The sequence below is a fragment of the Chiloscyllium punctatum genome, chromosome 25 (assembly GCF_047496795.1).
Source record: "Chiloscyllium punctatum isolate Juve2018m chromosome 25, sChiPun1.3, whole genome shotgun sequence".
NCBI lineage: Eukaryota > Metazoa > Chordata > Chondrichthyes > Orectolobiformes > Hemiscylliidae > Chiloscyllium > Chiloscyllium punctatum.
In genome coordinates this window covers 32,132,579-32,154,201 of record NC_092763.1, presented here as the reverse complement: position 1 = coordinate 32,154,201, position 21,623 = coordinate 32,132,579, and the positions used below count along the sequence as shown (strand labels likewise).

The 21,623-nt window shown below is 42.1% G+C and overlaps 1 protein-coding gene and 1 long non-coding RNA gene across 3 annotated transcripts in view; one reads left to right on the top strand and one right to left on the bottom strand.

Moving 5' to 3' along the window:
* LOC140495806 (uncharacterized) overlaps window positions 1-8,804 on the bottom strand; it is a 109,915-nt gene extending 101,111 nt beyond the window's left edge. For both annotated transcript variants that reach the window (XR_011964105.1, XR_011964104.1), the window contains exon 1: window positions 8,746-8,804. This is a non-coding gene — a long non-coding RNA (uncharacterized lncRNA). The remainder of the gene's footprint in view (window positions 1-8,745) is intronic.
* A 43-nt stretch (window positions 8,805-8,847) lies between these two features.
* On the top strand, window positions 8,848-17,398 carry rps4x (ribosomal protein S4 X-linked). Its single transcript, XM_072594937.1, has 7 exons — window positions 8,848-8,911; window positions 9,506-9,583; window positions 10,722-10,902; window positions 11,595-11,692; window positions 12,970-13,141; window positions 15,721-15,878; window positions 17,229-17,398. The coding sequence occupies exons 1-7, from the start codon at window positions 8,909-8,911 to the stop codon at window positions 17,328-17,330; spliced, it is 792 nt and encodes a 263-aa protein (XP_072451038.1). The 5' UTR covers window positions 8,848-8,908; the 3' UTR covers window positions 17,331-17,398.
* The last annotated feature ends 4,225 nt before the right edge of the window (window positions 17,399-21,623 follow it).

The following is a 21,623-nucleotide window of genomic DNA, read 5'->3' as shown; positions in this document are numbered from 1 at the left end:
AAGGCCAATGGCTCTGCAATCTCCTCCCTTGCTTCCCAGAGAATCCTAGGATAAATGCCATCAGGCCCAGGGGACTTATCTATTTTCACCCTTGCCAGAATTTCCAACACCTCTTCTCTACATATCTCAAAGCCATCCATTCTACTTATTCGTGCCTCAGTATTCATATCGACAACAATGTCCTGTCCTGTTTTATTTGTAACAAAGAAGTTATTCTTTGCTGACAAGAGATACTTGGCTGAATCATTTCTAATACTAAACCAGTTACAATGTAAAACCTATATACTTGACCACATTGACACTGATTAAATTTGAAATCTGTTACAACCAGTGGAGCAGTGATTCTCAAAAGGAATCTGCATACACCTCCAACCTCATTACTCCCAAAATTGTCAAATTTCTAACATGGAGCTGGCAGCTATGTTTTGCCATTAGAAAATATTGGAGGGTGAATCAAATGTATGCATCCTGATTCCAAAGTGATGTACTTTATGAGCTGTTTACCTTTACTGGGGATTAACTTGGAAAAACGAAAAAGATAAGATACATTTCAAATAGCTAAATCAAAACAACTTCACTTCACATCCACTGTTTATGGTGGTTATCATGGTCAAGTCATCAAACCTTCCTTTTTTTATTAGGGAGAGAGAGAGAGAGAGAGTAGCTTTTATTTGGCATTTCTACCATACACAACAGATACCGTAAAAATGAGATAGCATTCCTCCGGTAGTTCAGTGCTACATTGACAGCACAAACTACACAATCATATTCGGCATAAAGTGAATAAGCAGTGCAAAACACACTAGTTACATGTAACAGAAGAATGATGAATAATAGAAAGAATTTCATATGGGAAAGAGTCCGATTATACTGTGTTAAAGAGCCTGATGGCTTGGGGGAAGAAACTGTTGCACAGTCAGGCCGTGAGAGACTGTATGCTCCGGTATCTTCTGCCAGTGAGAGATGTGTGGGGTCTTCCACAATGCTTTTCGCCTTTCAGATGTAGTGTGTTGTGTAAATAGAGTCATAGAGATATACAGCATGGAAACAGATTCTTCGGTCCAACCCGTCCATGCCGATCAGATATCCCAACCCAATCTAGTCCCACCTGCCAGCACCCAGCCCATATCCCTCCAAACCCTTCCTATTCATATATCCATCCAAAAGCCTCTTAAATGTTGCAATTGTACCAGCCTCCACTACTTCCTCTGGCAGCTCATTCCATACACATACCACCCAATGTGTGAAAAAGTTGCCCCATAGGTCTCTTTTATATCTTTCCCCTCTCACCCTAAACCTATGTCCTCTAATTCTGGACTCCTTGACCCCAGGGAAAAGACTTTGCCTATTTACACTATCCATACCCCTATGAATTTTGTGAACCTCTATAAGGTCAGCCCTCAGCCTCCGATGCTCCAGGGAAAACAGCCCCAGCCTGGTCAGCCCCTCTCTATAGCTCAAATCCTCCAACCCTGACAACATCCTTGGAAATCTTTTCTGAACCTTTTCAAATTTCACAACATCTTTCCAAAAGGAAGGAGACAAGAATTGCACGTAATATTCCAACAGTGGCCTAACCAATGTCCTGTACAGCTGCAACCTGACCTCCCAACCCCTGTACTCAATACTCTGACCAATAAAGGAAAGTGTACAAAACGCCTTCTTCGCTATCCTATCTACCTGCGACTCCACTTTCAAGGAGCTATGAACCTACACTCCATGGTCTCTTTATTCAGCAACACTCCCTAAGATCTTACAATTAAGTGTATAAGTTCTGCTAAGATTTGCTTTCCCTCGCATTTATCTGAATTAAACTCCATCTGCCACTTCTCAGCCCATTGGCCCATCTGGTCCAGATCCTGTTGTAATCTGAGGTAACCCTCTTCGCTGTCCACTACACCTCCAATATTGTTGTCATCTGCAAACTTACTAACTATACCTCTTACGCTCACATCCAAATCATTTATGTAAATGACAAAACGTAGAGGACTCAGCACTGATCCTTGTGGCACTCCAGTCACAGGCCTCCAGTCTGAAAAACAACCCTCCACCACCACCCTCTGTCTTCTACCTTTGAGCCAGTTCTGTATCCAAGTGACTAGTTCTCCCTGTATTCCAATGGGATCTAACCTTGCTAATCAGTCTCCTATGGGGAACCTTGTTGAACGCCTTACTGAAGTCCATATAGATCACATCTACTGCTCTGCCCTCATTGATCCTCTTTGTTACTTCCTCAAAAAACTCAATCAAGTTTGTGAGACATGATTTCCCACACACAAAGCCATGTTGACTATCCTAATCAGTCCTTGCCTTCCAAATACATGTACATTCTGTCCCTCAGGATTCCCTCCAACAACTTGCCCACCAATGATGTCAGGCTCACCGGTCTATAGTTCCCTGGCTTGTCCTTACTACCCTTCTTAAACAGTGGCACCACGTTAGCCAACTTCCAGTCTTCCGGCACCTCAACTGTGACTATCGATGATATAAATATCTCAGCAAGAGGCTCAGCAATCACTTCTCTAGCTTCCCACAGAGTTCTCGGGTACACCTGATCAGGTCCTGGGGATTTATCCACCTTTACCCATTTTAAGACATCAAGCACTTCCTCCTCTGTAATCTGGACATTTTGCAAGATGTCACCATCTATTTCCCTACAGTATATATCTTCCATATCCTTTTCCACAGTAAATACTGATGCAAAATACTCATTTAGTATCTCCCCCATTTTCTGTGGCTCCTCACAAAGGCTGCCTTCTGATCTTTGAGGGGCCCTATTCTCTCCCTAGTTACCCTTTTGTCCTTAATGTATTTGTAAAAACTCTTTGGATTCTCCTTAATTCTATTTGCCAAAGCTATCTCATGTCCCCGTTTTGCCCTCCTGATTTACCTCTTAAGTATACTGCTACTTCCGTTATACTCCTCTAAGGGTTCACTCGATCTATCCTGTCTATACCTTACATATGCTTCCTTCTTTTTCTTAACCAAACCCTCAATTTCTTTAATCATCCAGCATTCCCTATACCTACCAGCCTTTCCTTTCACCCTGACAGGAATATACTTTCTCTGGATTCTTGTTATCTCATTTCTGAAGGTTACCCATTTTCCAGCCGTCCCTTTACCTATGAACATCTGCCTCCAATCAGCTTTCGAAAGTTTTTTTTTAGATTAGATTAGATTACTTACTGTGTGGAAACAGGCCCTTCGGCCCAACAAGTCCACACTGCCCCGCCGAAGCGCAACCCACCCATACCCCTTACCTAACACTACGGGCAATTTAGTATGGCCAATTCACCTGACCTGCACATCTTTGGACTGTGGGAGGAAACCGGAGCACCCGGAGGAAACCCACGCAGACACGGGGAGAACGTGCAAACTCCACACAGTTAGTCGCCTGAGGCGGGAATTGAACCCAGATCTCTGGCGCTGTGAGGCAGCAGTGCTAACCACTGTGCCACCGTGCCGCCTAATACTGTTAAAACTGGCCTTTTTTCTGGTAGATCTGGTCTATCCTTTTCCATCATTATTTAAAATCTAATAGAATTATGGTTGCTGGCCCCAAAGTGCTCCCCCACTGACACCTCAGTCACCTGCCCTGCCTTATTTCCCAAGAGTAGGTCAAGTTTTGCACCTTCTCTAGTAGGTACATCCACATACTGAATCAGAAAATTGTCTTGTACACACTTTACAAATTCCGCTCCAGCTAAACCCTTAACACTATGGCAGTCCCAGTCTATGTTTAGAAAATTAAAATCCCCTACCATAACCACCCTATTATTCTTACAGACAGCTGAGATCTCCTTACAAGTTGGGGACGGAGGAGGGGGGTGGTATGCTTTCCTCAGCCTGTGCAGAAAGTAGAGATGCTGCTGCGCTTTCTTGGCCATGGAGCTGGTTTTGAGAGTCCAGGTGAGCTTCTCCGCCAGGTGTATGCCAAGAAATTTAGTGCTCTTCGCAATTTCCACAGGGGAGCTGTCAATGTCCAGCGGAGAGCAGTTGCTCCCATGAGATAGAGATTACTGGTGCTATCTTAACCTGAGGGTCACTAACTCAAAAGTGTTACTGGGATTTTGTGTAATTACATTCAGGCCTTGAAATGACACAGTAAGATTCTTAAATACAAATGCGTTATGCATTCACCAAAATTCCACATATGTTCTATTTTAAGGAAATTTTCTATATTTCAGTCAATGTTTTGTCCACACTCAAGGTTTATGCTAAAATGTAAATGACAGTAAATTACAAGTTAAAGTCATGTTTGGACTGGGCAGTGGTCTGATCAAAGTATATCTTGATTGTTGTATCCAGATCTAGTTATCAGGGCACAATGGTGACATTCAAACTGTGGAGGTGCTGCTGTGAATAGCCACAAGACTGATCACCAACATTAGAAAAGGTATGTGATGAAAGCATGATGAAAATGGAGCTTTTTGGCCTTGAAAGGAGGCCATATAGTAAACTTACAACTAAATAAAAGAAAATAATTTTCATGTATAACTTCAAATGAAATCATAGAAATTGCATGTATAAGTTACACTAAAGACTTGTTCAACCTGTCATCAACGTCAAAAAATGTGGCACTGGAAAAGCACAGCAAGTCAGGCGGTATCCGAGGAGCAGGAGAGTTGACAATTCGGGCATAAGCCCTTCATCAGGAATGTGGGTGGGGGAAAGCAGGCTGAGAGATAAATAGGAGGGTGGGGTGGAGATTGTTGGAAGGTAGCTGGGAATGCACTAGGTAGATGCAGGTGGGGGATGCTGATGATAGGTCAGAGGGGAGGGTGGAGCAAATAGGTGGGAAGGAAGATGGACTGGTAGGACAGTTTAAGAGGGCAGTGCCGAGTTGGAGGCTTGGATTTGGGATGATGTGGGGGGAGGGGAAATTAGGAAACCGGTGAAGTTGACATTGATGCTGTGTGATTGAAGGGTCCCAAGGCGGAAGATGGAGCATTCTTCCTCCTGTTGTCAGGTGGCTTGGATTTAGCAGTGGAGGAGGCCCAGGATTTGCAGGTGTTTGGTGGAGTTGAAGGGGGAGTTGAAGTTGTTGGCCACAGGGTGGTGTGGTTGTTTGGTGCATGTGTCCCAGAGATGTTCCCTGAAACATTCCGCGAGTTGGCACCCTGTCTCCCCAATGCAAAGGAGACCACATAGAGTCATAGAGACGTACAGCATGGCCAAGAGCAATGGATACAGTAGATGAGGTTTTTGGATGTGCAGGAAAATCTTGCCTGGATGTAAAAAGATCCTCTGGGGCCTTGGATGGAAGTGAGGTGGGGGGAGGGAAATAGATCTCTGGTGGTGGGGTCTGATTGTAGGTGGCAGAAATGATGAAAGATAATGCGCTGCATCTGGAGATTAGATCAGATTACTTACAGTGTGGAAACAGGCCCTTCGGCCCAACAAGTCCACACCGACCCGCCGAAGTGCAATCCACCCATACCTCTACATTTACCCCTTACCTAACACTATGGGCAATTTAGCATGGGCAATTCATCTGACCTGCACATCTTTGGACCGTGGGAGGAAACCGGAGCACCCGGAGGAAACCCACGCAGACACGGGGAGAATGTGCAAACTCCACACAGTCAGTCGCCTGAGGCGGGAATTGAACCCGGGTCTCTGGCGCTGTGAGGCAGCAGTGCTAACCACTGTGCCACCGTGCCACCCACTAATTAATGGGGTGGAAGGTGATAACCGGGGGGGGGGGGGGGGGGGCTTTGTTGTGTTTAGAAGGGTGGGGTTCAAAGGCAGAGGTGCAGGAAGTGGAGGAGATGTGCTGGAGGACATATTGATCACATGGGAGGGGAAATTGCAGTTCTTGAATTAGGACACCATCCAGGAAGTCCTGGAGTGGAATTGCTCCTCCTGGGAGACGATATGGTGGAAGTGGAGAAATTGGGAGTGAGGGATCATGTCTTTACAGGACAGGGGTTGCGTGTAATCTAGGTAGCTGTGTGAGTCGGTGGGTTGAAATAGATGTCTGGAGATGGAGATATCTGTGAAGGGGAGGGAGGTGTGCGAGATGGTCCAGGTGATCATAAGGTCAGGGTGGATGGTGTTGGTGAAGTTGATGAACTGTCCAACTTCCTAGTGGGAGCACGAGGTGGTGCCGATATAGTCATCGATGCAGCGGAGGATGATGCCAGTCTAACTGCTGAAGATGGCCTCTCCCACTTATCCAACAAAGAGACAGGCATAGCTGGGGCCCATGGGGGTGTCCATAGCTACCCCTTTGGTCTGAAGGAAGTGGGATTATTTGAAGGAGAAGTTGTTGAGGGTGAGGACCAGTTCCACCAATCGAATGAGGATGTCGGTGGAAAGGTACTGGTTGGGTCGGCAGGAGAGGAAGAAACGGAGGCCTTGGAGGCCTTTGCCATGGCGGATGGACATGTACAGGAACTGGATATCCATGGTGAAGAGGAGGCTTTGTAGGCCAGGGTGACAAAAGTCATAGAGGAGGTGGATGGCATGGGTGGTGTTCCAAATGCATCAGCCACCACAATTATTAATCACGATAACTCTTGTGATTGAATTGGAAGAAATACTTGTTATAAAGAAAACAAAAGGCAGCAATGTCATGAAGATTTGTTGGAATATTCTTCCTGACTCTTCAAGATAATCAAGCAAGCTAGAGAAGACGACTGTTACTCATGATTCAGCATTCAGTATTCTCCTGACGGACAAAAATATATCCATCACTCTCTCAAAAATTATAAGACTGAACTGATCAACTATCTTCTTGGATAGGCTAATACAAATACCCTGTCCCCTGTTTGGAGAAATTATATTTTAAAATGTGTTTGGATATTCTTAAGAGAATGTTGTGTCAAGAGGACTTAACAGACATCATTTATTTGGATTTTTGAAATGTTTTAAATAAAATACAATATGAGGAATCACACAGAACAACGAAATCTCTTCATATGGGGAGGCAATGGAAGATATTTAGTCGAAGGTGGTTTAATATTGAGTATGTTCCTAAAGGTCACCAGTCCTGTGTGGGGTTCCTCAAGTAACACTGATTGTTTCCTTTTGTTAAACATATTCATTCATGATCTGGAGAGTGACATAGATAACTCTAATTTTCTTTGTGGATAAATCCCTATTAGTATTGCGGTTATATGCTAAATGTTCTATAAATCATGCCAATAAAATGAAGGATGGTTTAGAAGAACTAGATGGTCCAATGTTCACTTCTTCAAATCAATTACTACGGGCTGAATTTTAACTGCCAAAAATGTGTTGGGGCCAAGAGAAATGTTAGAATTAAAAAAACAAACCCCAAACCACCCATTTCTGATCTTGATGGAGGTGAGGCAAGGGGCAAGCAGCCAACATGGTCTCACTAGGCAGGCTGGCACTTAATTTGCTGTAATGTGGTTGGCAGCCTTGGATTTAATCTATTTTGCACTTTGTAACTGGATTTCCCAGGCCTTGAATATCCCAGCAGCTGAACAGAGACAAGAGCAGTTTTAGGGAAAGGTGTCTTAACAGAAAAGCTTGTGAACCAGGAGTGCTTCATCTTCCAAATACCAAGATCCCCACATACAAAAACACTACGATTGAGAATCAGATCTGTCAATGACAAAAGGTACAAGCTGTAGAATTACAATGCAAGTCCAAAATTGGAAAAGACAAATTTTTCACCAGCATGAGAAAGTTAATTTCAGGAACAATGATCAGTAGATCAGATTCTCTATCAACTAGCATCACCTGTTATAGAGTCATACAGAAGAGACAAAGGCCTTTTGGACTGACTCATCCATGACGACCAGGTTTCCCAAACTAAACTAGTCTTATTTGCCTGTATTTGGTTCAAATCCCTGCAAATCTTTCCTATTCATGTACCTGTCCAAATGTATTTTAAACACTATAACTGTACCTGCATCCATTCCTTCCTCTAGCAGTTTGTTCTACATACAAACTGTCCTCTAAGAGAAACAGTTACCACTTGGTTCATTTTCAAATCTTACACCTGAAAGTTAGGCCCTCCAGTTTTGAAATCTCCTACCCTAGGGTGAAAAAAAGCCTTTGCTATTCACCTTATCTACCTCCCTCATGATTTTATAAACCTCTATAGGATCATCCCTCAACCTCCAACACTCCAGTGCTAAATGTCCAAGTCCATCCAGTCTCTCATAACTCAAATCCTTCAGGCCCAGTAACTTCCTTGTTAATTTTTTCTGCACCCTTTCCAATTTAATAATATCCTTCCTGTACCAGGATGACTGTACACAGTACTCCAAAAGTAGCCTCACTCACATCCTGTACAACCATTACACGATGCCTTGACTCCTATACTCAATGGTCTGGGCAATGAAGGCAAATGTGCCATACACCATCTTTACCACCCTGTCTACTTGTGATGCCACTTTCAAGGAACTATATACGTGGGTCTAAGTTTCTCTGTTTGACAACACCGCCCAAAGCCCTTCCATTAACTACATAAATCCTGCCCTTGTTCATCTTACCAGTTCTGTAGGACCTACTCGTGGAAATTTCAACATGCAATAAACTCCCTTTCCCATATTTTTGTAACCAGCAAACACTTTCAGCCCTTATAAATGTTCTCCCTGGTCGTTCATGGTGGTGTCCTGGAAAATAATCTTAAATTCCTGGAGGGCTGACGACTTTGACACAGGACAGTGTGTAAAATGCAAACCTCTGAAGTACTGCAAAGAAACCACTTGCTGTTAAATTACGAGGACACCAAAAAAAAGTCAGAAATAACTGGAAAAAACCCACCAATCTGGCACCATCTGAGGAGAGAGGTAGAAACAACATTCCTGCTTGGCCAACCCTTCTCCACAAGAACATAGAGCGCAGGCGCGCCGCCGCCTGACCTCTGACCCGCAGCCTCGTTGCGCACTGCATTGTGGGCAGTGGTCCTTTTCCTGGAGCTACAGCGATGGTGAGAGTCAGCGGCTGGGGGTGCGCAGGGTGAATCTGACAACATCCACCGTGTAAAATGGATAAACATCATCGATCCTGCCGCAATCCGTGTATAAACGGACGGGGCATCGGGTCGCGGGATTATTTGTGCGAAGGGCGCGGAAAGTTTTTGGGTATTTTAGCAACAAGTGAGTGAGTGTCGGGTCTAGTGGCAGCCATTAGAGTGGAGGCTGGAAAGCGGTTTACTGCCTGAGGTCCCGGCCCCCTCTAGCCTCGCCCCTCCATTTCTTTTCCTTTCGCCGGAGGCAGCGGGCTCGATTTGATTCTTGAGTAAAAGTTGCTGGAACTTACCCCGGTCTCATTTTGTGTCGGTGATGGAGGGCCAGGCCTCTATCCGCGCCGTCAACGGGCTGGAGTTCCAGCTTCACCCCGACCCGCGGGGTCGGCCTTCGGGTGTCGTTTTTCAAATCTCCTCCTCCTGAGTTAGGCAGGCGAGTCGGTTTCGTCGCGAGTCGGGAACCTCGGGAATCTCGGCTCAGATATCCGGAGACCGGAGGGTTGAGAGTTTCAGTTACAGCCACAGAAACTAAACGATTGTTTCCCATTGTTACAGGCCCGGGGTCCAAAAAAGCACCTGAAGCGCCTGGCGGCCCCCCGGCATTGGATGCTGGATAAACTGACTGGAGTATTCGTAAGTATTTCGCGGGCATTAAGTGAAATATTAATATTTGGTCGTCTCGAGTGATGTGGATGAGTTCAGATGCAGTGAGATTTCTGCAGCCCCTAACTCACTCATTTTAATGCAGTTAGGACCATTGGAATTGCAGAAACTTTATTTTACTGAATGGCCAGTGTGCATTCGAGTTTTCCATACACGGTTATGCATGTATAGCTGAGTAGATACTTGCAGCTTGTTATTGGTGTCTTAGTGTTTGCTGATTAAAGAACAGTTCAGTAGGTAGGATTAATGTATTTCAACTTTTTATTCCAGTTTGAAATGACAGCAGTCATTTAATTTACTTAGTTTACCGAGTTTCCAAGTGTCTGTCAAACTTGGTTGTACCTATCTGAAATTTGATTCTTTGTGGTTGAATGCTTCTGGTGTATCAAGGTTAGTGAGGGTCAGGTAATTATTTACTTAAATACTGTTGAGGCTAGGGTAGACAAATTTTTGGTCTCAATTAATTGAGGGATATGAGGAACAGACAGGAAAGTGGAGTTGAAACCTAAGACCATGTTGAATGGTGGAGCAGACTGGAGAAGTCATACTCCTGTTTGCATTTTTTGTTCTACTGTTTTCACCTGATTACGTTTTATGGTTTTTACTGCCCAATTTTCCCAGAATGAAGATCTAAGTAGGCCTTTTCCATTTTGATGTAGTTTGACAACTGAACATTGGCAAGCATAGTAAATGAGTTTGTGGATCTATTTCATTATCTTATACAAGTATATGATGCATATCATCCGAGTCACGGCAGTAGTTGCTCTATGTCTCCCAGTCTTTTGTGAAACACAAAGGAATCAGTTGTTTACTGAGATTGATAGATTCTTGTTGTCTAGAGGAATTAAGGGCTACGGGGAGAACGCTGGTAAGTGGAGCTGAAATGCGCATCAGCCATGATTGAATGGCGGAGTGGACTCGATGGGCCGAATGGCCTTACTTCCACTCCTATGTCTTATGGTCTTATTGTTGGTAAAAGGGCTCCTGTGAATTTTCTGGTTATTTAAAAAAAAACTTCCAAGTAAGTGAATGTACTGTTCATATGCATGTTTGCTAACCATGTTGATGAATTGTGTGCTGAGTGTGTAAACTGTATTTGCTTTGCTAGGCTCCCCGTCCATCTACAGGTCCCCACAAGCTCCGGGAGTGTCTCCCCCTCATCATTTTCCTCAGAAATCGTCTAAAGTACGCTTTGACTGGTGATGAGGTGAAGAAAATCTGTATGCAGAGGTTCATCAAAATTGATGGCAAAGTCCGTACTGATGTGACTTACCCAACTGGATTCATGGGTCAGTGTGGAGACTTTCATTAATTGTAGTTCTGTAATGCTTGTTAAAGCTCAGTATCTATTGTGTGCCTTGTCTAAATTCGATATTACACTCAGCAGTTTTCAGTTTTTTCAAGTAGAATACAAGGGAAGCATTGCTGTGTATTTTTCCTGGGAAATTATACACTTCCTGATGTAAAATTGGGTATGTTTAGCAAGTTTATCTCCAAACCACATATTGTCCCTCACCTGGAATTATATCACTGATCATTCAAAGCAGAAATGTGGAACTCTGTCCCTAACAATACTGTGGATATACCTGCATCCGATGAACTCTTCCACAGCTTTTAATAGGCAATTACTGATCAGAAACGGCTGATCTTGTCAGCAACACTTTCCTATGAAAGAATGAAAAAGAGATTTTGTTGAGGCTTCAAGTTGAAATCAAGACAGGTAGAGTCGTGATCATAACCATCTAATGTATTTGGAATATGTGCTCATAAGTGCCAGTGAAGTGAAAATTAAGGTTCTGCTTATAAGCTTGCCCAGTTAACTAAATTCAATGATTCTGCTGCTTCCTAATTTCAGTAAGTGACTAGATGTTTTAGTTACTGCATTTCCACAACAAATTACCTCTCAATTGATTCAGATGTTAGTGTTGTAACTACATGCTGTGTATCGTTGCTTGCCTCATGAGTTTGTTTTTATTTATAGATGTGATCAGCATTGATAAAACAAGTGAACATTTTCGTCTGATCTATGACACCAAGGGTCGCTTTGCAGTGCACCGAATTACAGCTGAGGAGGCAAAGGTATTTTATCTGTCAAATTCTCCTATATCTATTATTTAAATGGCACTTGTTTCTGCATCAGTTGACCTCAAATGTGCTCAAGAACAGCATGTATTTTTGTTTCTGCTGTCTTTTCTTTTAACGAACTTGCTTTCTGTGTCTCCATATTCATATATTTGGTTGTGGCTGGCACTATGGTCATAATACTGACCTATGCAGATGAAGAGAGATTGCTTATTAACAACACTTTGCATTAAGTTTGCTTATTGAGGCCTAGAATTTTAACTAATTGTTTATGGATGTTAGTCAAGCACTTAGTGTCGTGTAGAGAAGTGAGGCCCAATATCTGCAAGAACAGTGGACTGCTGTATCTTGCGTATTTGAAAACTTGTTAGTATTTTTCTTAACGGCAATGAGATTAGCACCACGGGTGCAGACTTGGCAGTATTTGGAATAATGTCTTTGGAAGCTCTTTAAACGTTAACCATTCTACTAAAAAATCTTTGTTATGAGTCTGATTATACCTTTCAGAACCTTGCTGCACTGACTGGTTAGAAGTAGGTCATAACTATTTTATTTTATTGTTGTGGTTCTGTTCGCCGAGCTGGGAATTTGATTTCATTTCATTTTATTTCATTTTTTTTGTATTGGCTCACCAAGTGTGGTCTGTAGTTGTGCCATGTAATTATTCTTACATTTTTGCATGTTTCTGGAGAGGAGATAGCTTTTAGGTTTCTGTCATTGTGGATGTACTTCAGCATTGTCCAGGCTCACACTCAAACCCTCATGACTGTCGGGTTTAAGGAACTTGGCTTCTGTTTGTGTTGACCATGTAGGAGTAAAGAAGTTAGCCATTTACTATGGAATGTCGCAGATGCAGACTTGTGCCTTGTCACCTAACAACGTATGCTATTGAACACTGCAACATGTTGTTGTTCCATTGTTTAACTATGCAGTTGGTTGGTGCTTAAATGTAGTGTGATAGGAGTGAATCGGGTTCAACAAACTAAGGTGTGTTGCTCTTTGTTCCCCTTCCCACCTTTCTGGTATCTGCTACAATAAAATACTACTTTTGAGGTTGTGTGAGGTAAGATAACCTGCATGAGGTTTCAGTAGCTGAAAGATGCGTAACTATGATTATATTCCTAGTAAGAAACGTCAACCTTTTTGAGCGGGATTTACACACAACAGCTGGTTAGATGCTAAAGTGTAGACTGTTTTAAATTATAGAATTTAGTATCTTTAAAAACAACCTTAAAACTATCAAAGAGTTACAAACAGTTTAATTTGGTTTCCAGTATAAGCTGTGCAAAGTAAGAAAGATTCGAGTAGGCACCAAGGGAATTCCTCACCTGGTCACACATGATGCACGAACCATTCGCTATCCGGATCCTCTGATTAAGGTTAATGACACTGTGCAGATTGATCTGGATACTGGCAAAATCACAGACTTCATCAAGTTTGATACAGGTATGGGGATTATGATGGCAGTAAATTGAATGGTGTTCTTGTTCAATTAAGGTGTATATATTGTCAGATTATTTTCTGTCATAGAGGTCTGCTGCGCAAAAAAAGTCCTTCAGCCCGTGAAGTTAGCTTCAGTCTAAAACAAGCACTTGGCCAACACCCTTGTGTGCATTGACATTGGAAGTCCACAACTAACTACTTCTCGTATGAGGGTTTCTGCATGTACCACCCTTTTCAGGCAGTGAGTCTTCAGATTTACACCAACCTTTCAGTGAAAGCATTTTTCCTCCCATTTCCTCTAAATCTCTTGACCTTATATTTATGCCCCCAGGTTATTGATCAAGAGGAAATGTTCCTTCCTGTCTACCGCATTTATATTTCCATAATGTACATGTCAACTGTGTTTCCACCCGTGTCTCCTGTCCAAGGAAACAGCCTTAGTCTGTCCAATCCTTCATAACTAAAACTCTGCAGTATATCTGGTAAATCTCTACATCCTTCCCACTATAGTCACATTCCTCTTGTAATGTGGATTCCAGAGCCATGCACAGTACTCAAGCTTTTGTCTAATGAATGAATGAATAGTACTAGCATAACCTCCCTCCTCTTAAACACTCCACTTCAGCTAATAAAGGCAAGAATCCCAAATGCCTTCTTAACCACTTTACCTGTCCTGCTACCTTGATGGGCCAGAAAACATGAACACAAAATCCCTCTGATCCTTGATGCTCCTCAAGGTCCTGCCAGTTGTTATGTATTCCCTTGCATTGTTAGTCTCACTCGAGTGCTTCACCTCACACTTATCCAGGTTGAATTCTAAATTCCACTGATAAGCTCATCTGATCAACCCTTCTAAACTCACCTACAACTAAGGCTAGCCTCCTCGTTATTTACCATTCCCCCAATTTTTGTATCTTTTGCAAACTTACTGGCCAACTCTCCTCCATTCATGTCTAAATCATTTATATATACCACAAACAGCAAGCACCCCAACATGGATTCCATCGGGACCTCACATTACACAGGCTCCAATCTGTCACCCTAAACCATGAAGCTTTGCTTCTTGCCACTTTGCCAATTTTGGATCCAATTTGACAGCTTTCCTTGGACCCCATGGGGTTTGACCTTCACTGCCAAGCTCTCATTTCATGCCTTATCAAAGTCTTGCTGAGGTCCAAGTAGACTATGTCAAATGTGTACACAACTGGTCATCTCTTCAAAAATTCAGTCAGTTTGGTCAGGCATGACCCCCTCAACAAAACCACGCTGACTATTATTAATTAATCCCTGCCACTCCAAGTGCTGATCAATTCAATCTCTTAGAATTGCTTCCAATAGTTATACTGACCGGCTTGTAGTTCCCTTCCTGTCTTCTGGATTATAGCAACAAGTCCTGTACATCTGCTTTTTGGGGGAAACAAACAAGACTGAAATTGGTTGCAAATGGGCACATAGACATATATAATAGATGTGACTATGCCAAAGGATTAAATATTGGCAGAGTTGTAAAAGTAAATCTCCAAAACTTTCTGATAAGTCACATCTATTTAACTTGGTTGAGTTGCAGCTAGGTACAATGCTACGCTACAGGTAATTTTTTTTCAAATGTCTGAACATAAGGGCAAAGTTTAAAAAATGCAGAGTAAAACTAATCTTCAGTGACTTTGGAATTTTGGTTAAATTAAAAATTTGTATTCAGAGGGCTGCTCAGTTATAAACATCTAGACAAATTCTTTGTCCTTTAAGAAATTAATAATTAATATTGAAATTTCAAGATGTTATTTCTTACATGGCTGCCCTTCACTGCAGAGCTATCTTTTTGTAACTTCTTGGTTTTTAAACTAGTCAGCAGTGTGCAGGCAGGCACATATGACCCCATGGTTAGAAACTGCAGAATATAAAGGGAAGACAAGGAATCCTGTTCCTCAGAGACTTTACCTTAGCCATGACTCTTGATCAATTTTCAACTAGTGTAAGCACAGGATCACTAATTAAACTGTTTCCTTCTATATACAGTGGTCAAATTATATGTAGAGGACTCTGATTTGCTTACTTTTGTGTGTCTGTCAACCAGGCTTCAATATTTCCTGAAAAATACAGCCCATCTTCCACCTGTTAAGTGAATGCCTCCTCTTCACCATCTTGACTTTTGTGATGTATTGGAAGAGGAAAAGAAGTTACAGTTGAATGTAATCCTTTCTGCCCCTGAAGTTTCCACACACAGACTAATCTACCAGGAGTGCTAAACAAAATCAACAACATGCTCTTGAGATAGTTTCCTCTTCCTGTTTAATTCCTAAGCATATGCATCTCCTGTTATTTTGAATTACAAATTAACAGATTACCTGCTTATGTTGTAATGGAGGCATGATAGTCTAGGAACTTTTTCAGGGCACAGGTATATGGGCACTGTAATTTTCAAAGACTGTTGATACTATGACTTAAATTATTTGTGTGTAATATACATGGATTGCTTTTTTAAAAAAATACCCTGCTTGAGTAATTTCTTGCGCCAAATGCTCTTAAGAGTTCTTTCTAAATTCCCATAGCCCCTTGATCTGTTACCATTTTTGCCTTTGCAGGTAACTTATGCATGGTGATAGGCGGTGCTAATTTGGGTCGTATTGGAGTAATCACTAATCGTGAGAGGCACCCTGGCTCTTTTGATGTTGTTCATGTAAAGGATGCTAACGGTAATAGCTTTGCTACCAGGCTTTCCAACATTTTTGTTATTGGAAAGGTGAGTATGAATCCCAAATCCATTTGGAATACATGTTTTTTTTAAATTGTTTTAGCTGTTGGCAGATGTAGCTTGAGTTAATCAGAATCAAAGTGATAGCTCTTGTAGAGAGTGATAACTTGCACTGAATTGCAACATTGTTATAAGCCTGTTATACATTCTTAATACAATATTAGAATTTGTATATGTTGCTTGTTGAGTTTCGCTTCAGGGTTTCAATATCAAAATTCAAGGTTGACAGTCTTGTGCAGTGGTTAAACTCATCCAACTAAAGGACCCAGCTGGCTGCTAGGGTGGATGTAAGATTGCGTGGCAGAATTTGGAAGATTATCGAGCAAGTTCTTTAGTATCCTTGTTCAAATTATACTGTAATCAACACGACAGAAACATTGGCTGATGGTTATCATGTTTCTGTTTGTAGAAATTTGCTGTGTGTGTATTGGCTGCAGTTCCCTACATTATAGAATATTAAGTGTATATATATCTTTCTCTGGATTTTGACTGATTTGAGACATTCCATGGTTGTAAATTACTTACGTAAACGCATGTTATTTTTCCTTGGGTTCTGAGTTTCAGTTGTGTTTTAGCCTTTGGTTCCAAGTCAGTTGCAGATATTTTAGTGTTGATGTTAAACTAATATCGTGTTTGCGTCCTGTGAGTGAACAAAAAGATTCCTTGAATCTGTTCAAAGAGGAATTCCTGGTGTCCTGATCAACACTTGTGCTTTACTAACAGTAGAAAAGGGGCATGAAGTTTCTGCATGACAGCAATGATTATGTTTCAGAAGTATTTCAATGATAGTAAAGAACTTTGAGACATTCTGTGGTTGTTAGGACACGATAAGAAAATTTTAAATTCTTCTGTTTGAAAGTTAATTGATATGCTGCCTAAATTCAAGCAGCTCTGTTCTAGTTGTTTGCTGCATTCTGGCTCATTTCATTTTGACGAATACCATTTATATCATTTTAACAAGTTAGTGACTTGTGAAATAAAAGCAGCTTTCCTGGAGAAAATTGAATCTGTTCCCGATATAGAATTTGTTGTGAAAGTGGTTTAAGTTGTTGATTTTGTGCAGTTAATTAAAACCTCCAAAACCAGTTTTCAGTTGACGCTAACCAAAAATAAAGAAATATGTACTTATGAAATGTGCACATAGCAGTTTCCATAGTTAATCTTATTTTCCAAACCAGGGAAGGAGAGGAGATGGTGAAAATTTTCGAAGGTGCTTGCAAACAAGTTATCATTGAGATGATATTAATAATAGAGTCAAAGGCTGCAGGAGAAAAGAAGGTCATCTGTTTACTCTTAAATTTTCCTTCTCTATGTTAATCAATTTTTTTTTGTTGCCAGGGTAATAAGCCATGGGTTTCCCTGCCTCGTGGAAAGGGTATCCGCCTCACCATTGCTGAAGAGAGAGACAAAAGACTGGCTGCAAAGCAGAGTAGCAACTAAATGTTTGAGAACTGATCAGTAATTGTACCATCCCTTGGCAACATTTAAAAAAAAGTTTTCTTTATAAACTACTGTGTCGGCATTTTTTTGGTTTTGTTTTGCTTCACTGCCCTCATTCAAACAATGCTCTCAGTAACATGCCTAAGGCATAGGTTTTGACTTTTCAGAATAGGAATTGTACTGCCGATAGAGGGTTTACTTTAATAAAAGTGACAAACTAACTGAAAAATATCACTGCGGACGCTGAGAACTGCAATTCTGTAGCACAGATTGCAGTAGATTTATAGTGAGAGGTAGTTAAAATTTTGCTTTCCCTTGTTTCAGTTAATCATAAACTGAGTGAGATTGGGCTTGAAAGGGAGGGAGGGAGGGCAGGCACAATGGCTCAGAGTTAGCACTGCTCTGTCACAGCACCAGGGACCTGGGTTTGATTCCAGCCTTGGGTGACTGTGTGGCATTGCATGTTCTCCCCATGTTTGCATAGATTTCCGCCATGTGCAGTGGTTACCTGTCGAAATCAAAAGATGTGTAGATGAGGTGGATTGGCCATGGTAAATGTGGGATTATGCAGTTAGGGTCAGTGGCTGGGTCTGGCTCAAATGCTCTTTGGAGGGTCAGTTAAAACTTTATTTTCAGTGAGGGGAGGAGTCACTGTTTGGAACCTAGCCAATGCAAAGAGCCATTACACTCCTGGCAATTTGGGAATTGGTATGGCTATTTGGATTCTCCTGAGCACCTGGAAGGGTGCATCTTGAAATGGGTGCAGAATACTCAGAAATCAGGCTGCTAATGAACAGCAGCCTACTTAGGAGGACAGAGTGGTGAGTGTCCAGAACCCAAAGAGGGACACATTGGGAGATATCAGCCTGAGCACAAGAATCTACAGGCAAAGGTGAAGTTATCTGTAGATAATAGTACCAAAAGTGATGGCATCCCTTAAGTGGATAGTGACAGATAATGTCTATTTGTGGATCTGAGGCATCTGTCCTCAAATACATCACACTGAAAACAGGTGCCCTGTTTATAACAATGGCTCATATTACACGTGATGGGGCTTAGAGTGTTAGTGATTTCACTTTTTCCTGTACAATTTTTCCTATGTAGTTCTGAATTGTTGTGATATGCTTCTTTCACTATAAAATGGCCCCACAGAGAAATGCGGAATAGGTGGAAAGGCAATTGATAATGAGTGTAGAAGGCTGTGAACAGATTAAGTGAGTGCAAAACGGGATCCAAAATGGCAGCGATCTAAGAAGATTGCACTGCAGAGCTTTGCACTGTAGCACAAGTGGGACAAACTGTCAACCTGCCCAAGCCAGATCATCATGATATCTTGGGACTCCAGAAAGATCATGGAGTCCCAAGAAACTTCTAAAAGTTAACTTACCTGGGGTTCCTGCCATCCAGAAATGATGAAAAAGGGAGGAGCATCTGAGGCCAGGTCTGTAGCTCAGTCTGCAGGCTCCTTGGAGTCGATTACTTTCCAGGCCCTGGTGAATGAGCTCGTGAGATGCAGGAGAAACAGATTGAGGAGAAGCTGGCTCCAATCTCTCTCATGCTGCAGAAGCATAAGCAGCAGCTGGAGAAGAGGACAGGTGAGGTGGAGCACAGGGTCACAGTGGTGGAAGCTGATGCGATCCAAGTCCAGGAGACGCAGGTCTGTAATTTGCGCGACCAAGTCGATCTTGACAATAGGGCAGGAAAAAAAACATTTGGATCATCGGTCTGCCTAAGGTGAGTGGCCTGCGAAATTTGTTGAGGACTGGCTGCGAAAATGCCTTGACATGGAGGCTGGCATGAGAGGATTGAAGATAGAGAGGGCTTACCGGGTCGCAGCGTGAAGATTGGTTTTGAGTGAAAGTTGTCCTTTCCTGGTGCGGTTCCATCGTTACCAAGATAAGGAGAGAATAATGGAGGCTTCCAGAGTCCAGGAGAAAGATTCAAAGGCTCTAATTTACGAGGGCTCTAAGATCATATTCTTTCAGGACTTCTCAGTGGTGGTGATGCAGAAATGAAAATCTTTAGGATGGTGTCAGAGAAGACAGCCCAGAATTCAGTCCTCCCTGAGGTATCTGGCGTTGCTTCAGATTACCTTACATGGATCCATACGTCTCTGACACGTCGGAGAAGGCAAGAGACTTTGTGGACAAATTAACCTAATTTGAACAATTTTTGTATGTATAAATAGTGTTGTTTGGGTATGTCTTCATCGTTTTGTAAAATAAACAGGTAGTTCGGTTGGAGCTTTATTTTTTTTCTATTGATAACTGGTTTAAACTATGGTGGCGGTTGAGATGAACATTTTCAATTTCTAAATTAGGATGTATCAAAGAATGGGTGGGGTATTTTTTTAAAATTTCTTTTTCATATTGGTATTCAATGCTGTGTTTACTCTTTTCTGCTTGTGTTTGTGGTGTGGCTCTAGCTGGGAGAAGTGAAGGTGGCTGGGATGGTTTGATGCCTACTTATGTGCAGATAGGTAGTTCCCCCCCTCCCGGGCAGGGCGTGAATTCCCCTACGCAGTGCTGTTGGCGCTTTATTATGTTAATTTGCTTATTAATTTTTGTTTTTAATTTTTAATAGTTTTGTGGGTTTGTTAAATGTGGTTTTAATTTGTTGTTTTTAATATTTGGTAGATCATGTGACACTAAGGCTCAGCGATTTGTGGTTCAGGTTCCTCCTCTCTAGAATTTAAATGTTATTGCAGAAGATTATGGCTAATGACTTGATTAAATGGTGTACCTGGAATATCAAGGGAAGTCACTCACCAATTAAGAGCAAGAAGGTACTCTTGAGTCTTAGAAAGAAGGTGGATATTGCTTTTAACAGGAGACACATTGGATGACAAGGAGCACTGGAAATTACATCAGAATGGCTTTGACTGGGTTTATTTTTTATCATTTAATACCAGAGGTAGGGGAGTGGCTATAATCTCCCATTTAAGTTGTTAGAATGTGTTTAAAGACACACAGGAGGTTTGTCATTCCTGAAGCCTTGATAAATGGGGAAGAAAATGGTGTTTTAAATGTTTATTGTCCTCCCCTTAAATTTTTGGTAGATGCTTTTTCTAAACTGATAAGTCTCGAGTGCCAGCACATCATCACAGGGGGAGATTTTAACTGTCTCATGCATCCCACAGGAGACGGGTTGCCCAAAGGTAACCCTCTGTAACAAACTAAACAGATAGTTGATCTGTGTGGGGAGTTAGGGATGGTGGACGCTTGGAGGTGTCTCCATCCTGAACTCCATCTGGCCTGGGCGCTTTGCTGCTCTAGAGGTGCCTCACCGCCTCCTACACTTCCTGAGTTGTCAGGGGGGCATTCAGAAAAGACACCTGCTCCGAGATTACGCCCAACAGGTCCAGGTTATTAAAAAAGTACTGCATCTTCCTCACTCTATCTTCACAGCTCTCCAACTGATACAGCTCAAAATAGAACTTTCTAATTACTGCATTGATCTTTTTAGGATCACAAGTCAAAGTAGCAGCACTCCATCTAGTAGATGTAATAGATTGGGGTGCCTTCTCCTTTCTGGCAAGGTATGCTAGATACCTGCCTGGCTTGTCACTGTGCTAAAATAGGTTTTGCGAAGCAGAGACTATCTCCTTTGCTGTTTGACTGAGTGCAGCATTCAAAGTAGCCCTGAGGGCTGTAATCTGCTGTAATTTAGTTATGGACAGTTTATCAACCTACGCTGACACAGCTGCCTTCAGGTAAGCTTCGAGCAAGCATTGGTGTTCTCCCCTCTGTTTCTGGCTCACAGAATATGAGATAATCAAGCCCCAAGCATAGGCCTTGGCAGTCTCCCACAACGATGAGTTTTTGCTGGTCGTACCTAAGTTGATATCCTAGAAAGCTTTAAATTCCTGCAAAAAGTATTCTATAAACTATCTTTCAGTAGGAAAGGGTCCATATGCCAAGGCCGGGAGTCAATCTCATCACCGCCAGCCTTGACCTCCATATACACCGATGCGGAGTTGGAAACAACTATATTCCCTGTTTTGCAGGACAGTATTGAATTCAAAAAGGTTGAAGGGATAAAAAACATATCAATTCTGGTATGGCACTTATGTGGGTTAGAATAAAAAGTAAAATCTCTACCCTCAGGGCGAAGACATCTCCATACATCTACCAGTTCCAACTCCTTAATCAAATCCACCAACTGCCTAGACTGCAGAGATATACCCACAGAACCCCTAAGTATCCTGTCCACCTTGGGGTTAATGATACGGTTGAAATGTCCCCCTATAATCGTGTGACATGCCCCAAAGGCCATCAATCTGGAAACCACATG

Bases quoted from the DNA above. Each gene is read 5' to 3' on its own strand.
- rps4x (XM_072594937.1), top strand. The intron at 10,903-11,594 runs GTCAGTGTGGAG...TTTTATTTATAG, and splicing joins TTACCCAACTGGATTCATGG to ATGTGATCAGCATTGATAAA. The intron at 13,142-15,720 runs GTATGGGGATTA...TTGCCTTTGCAG, and splicing joins CTTCATCAAGTTTGATACAG to GTAACTTATGCATGGTGATA.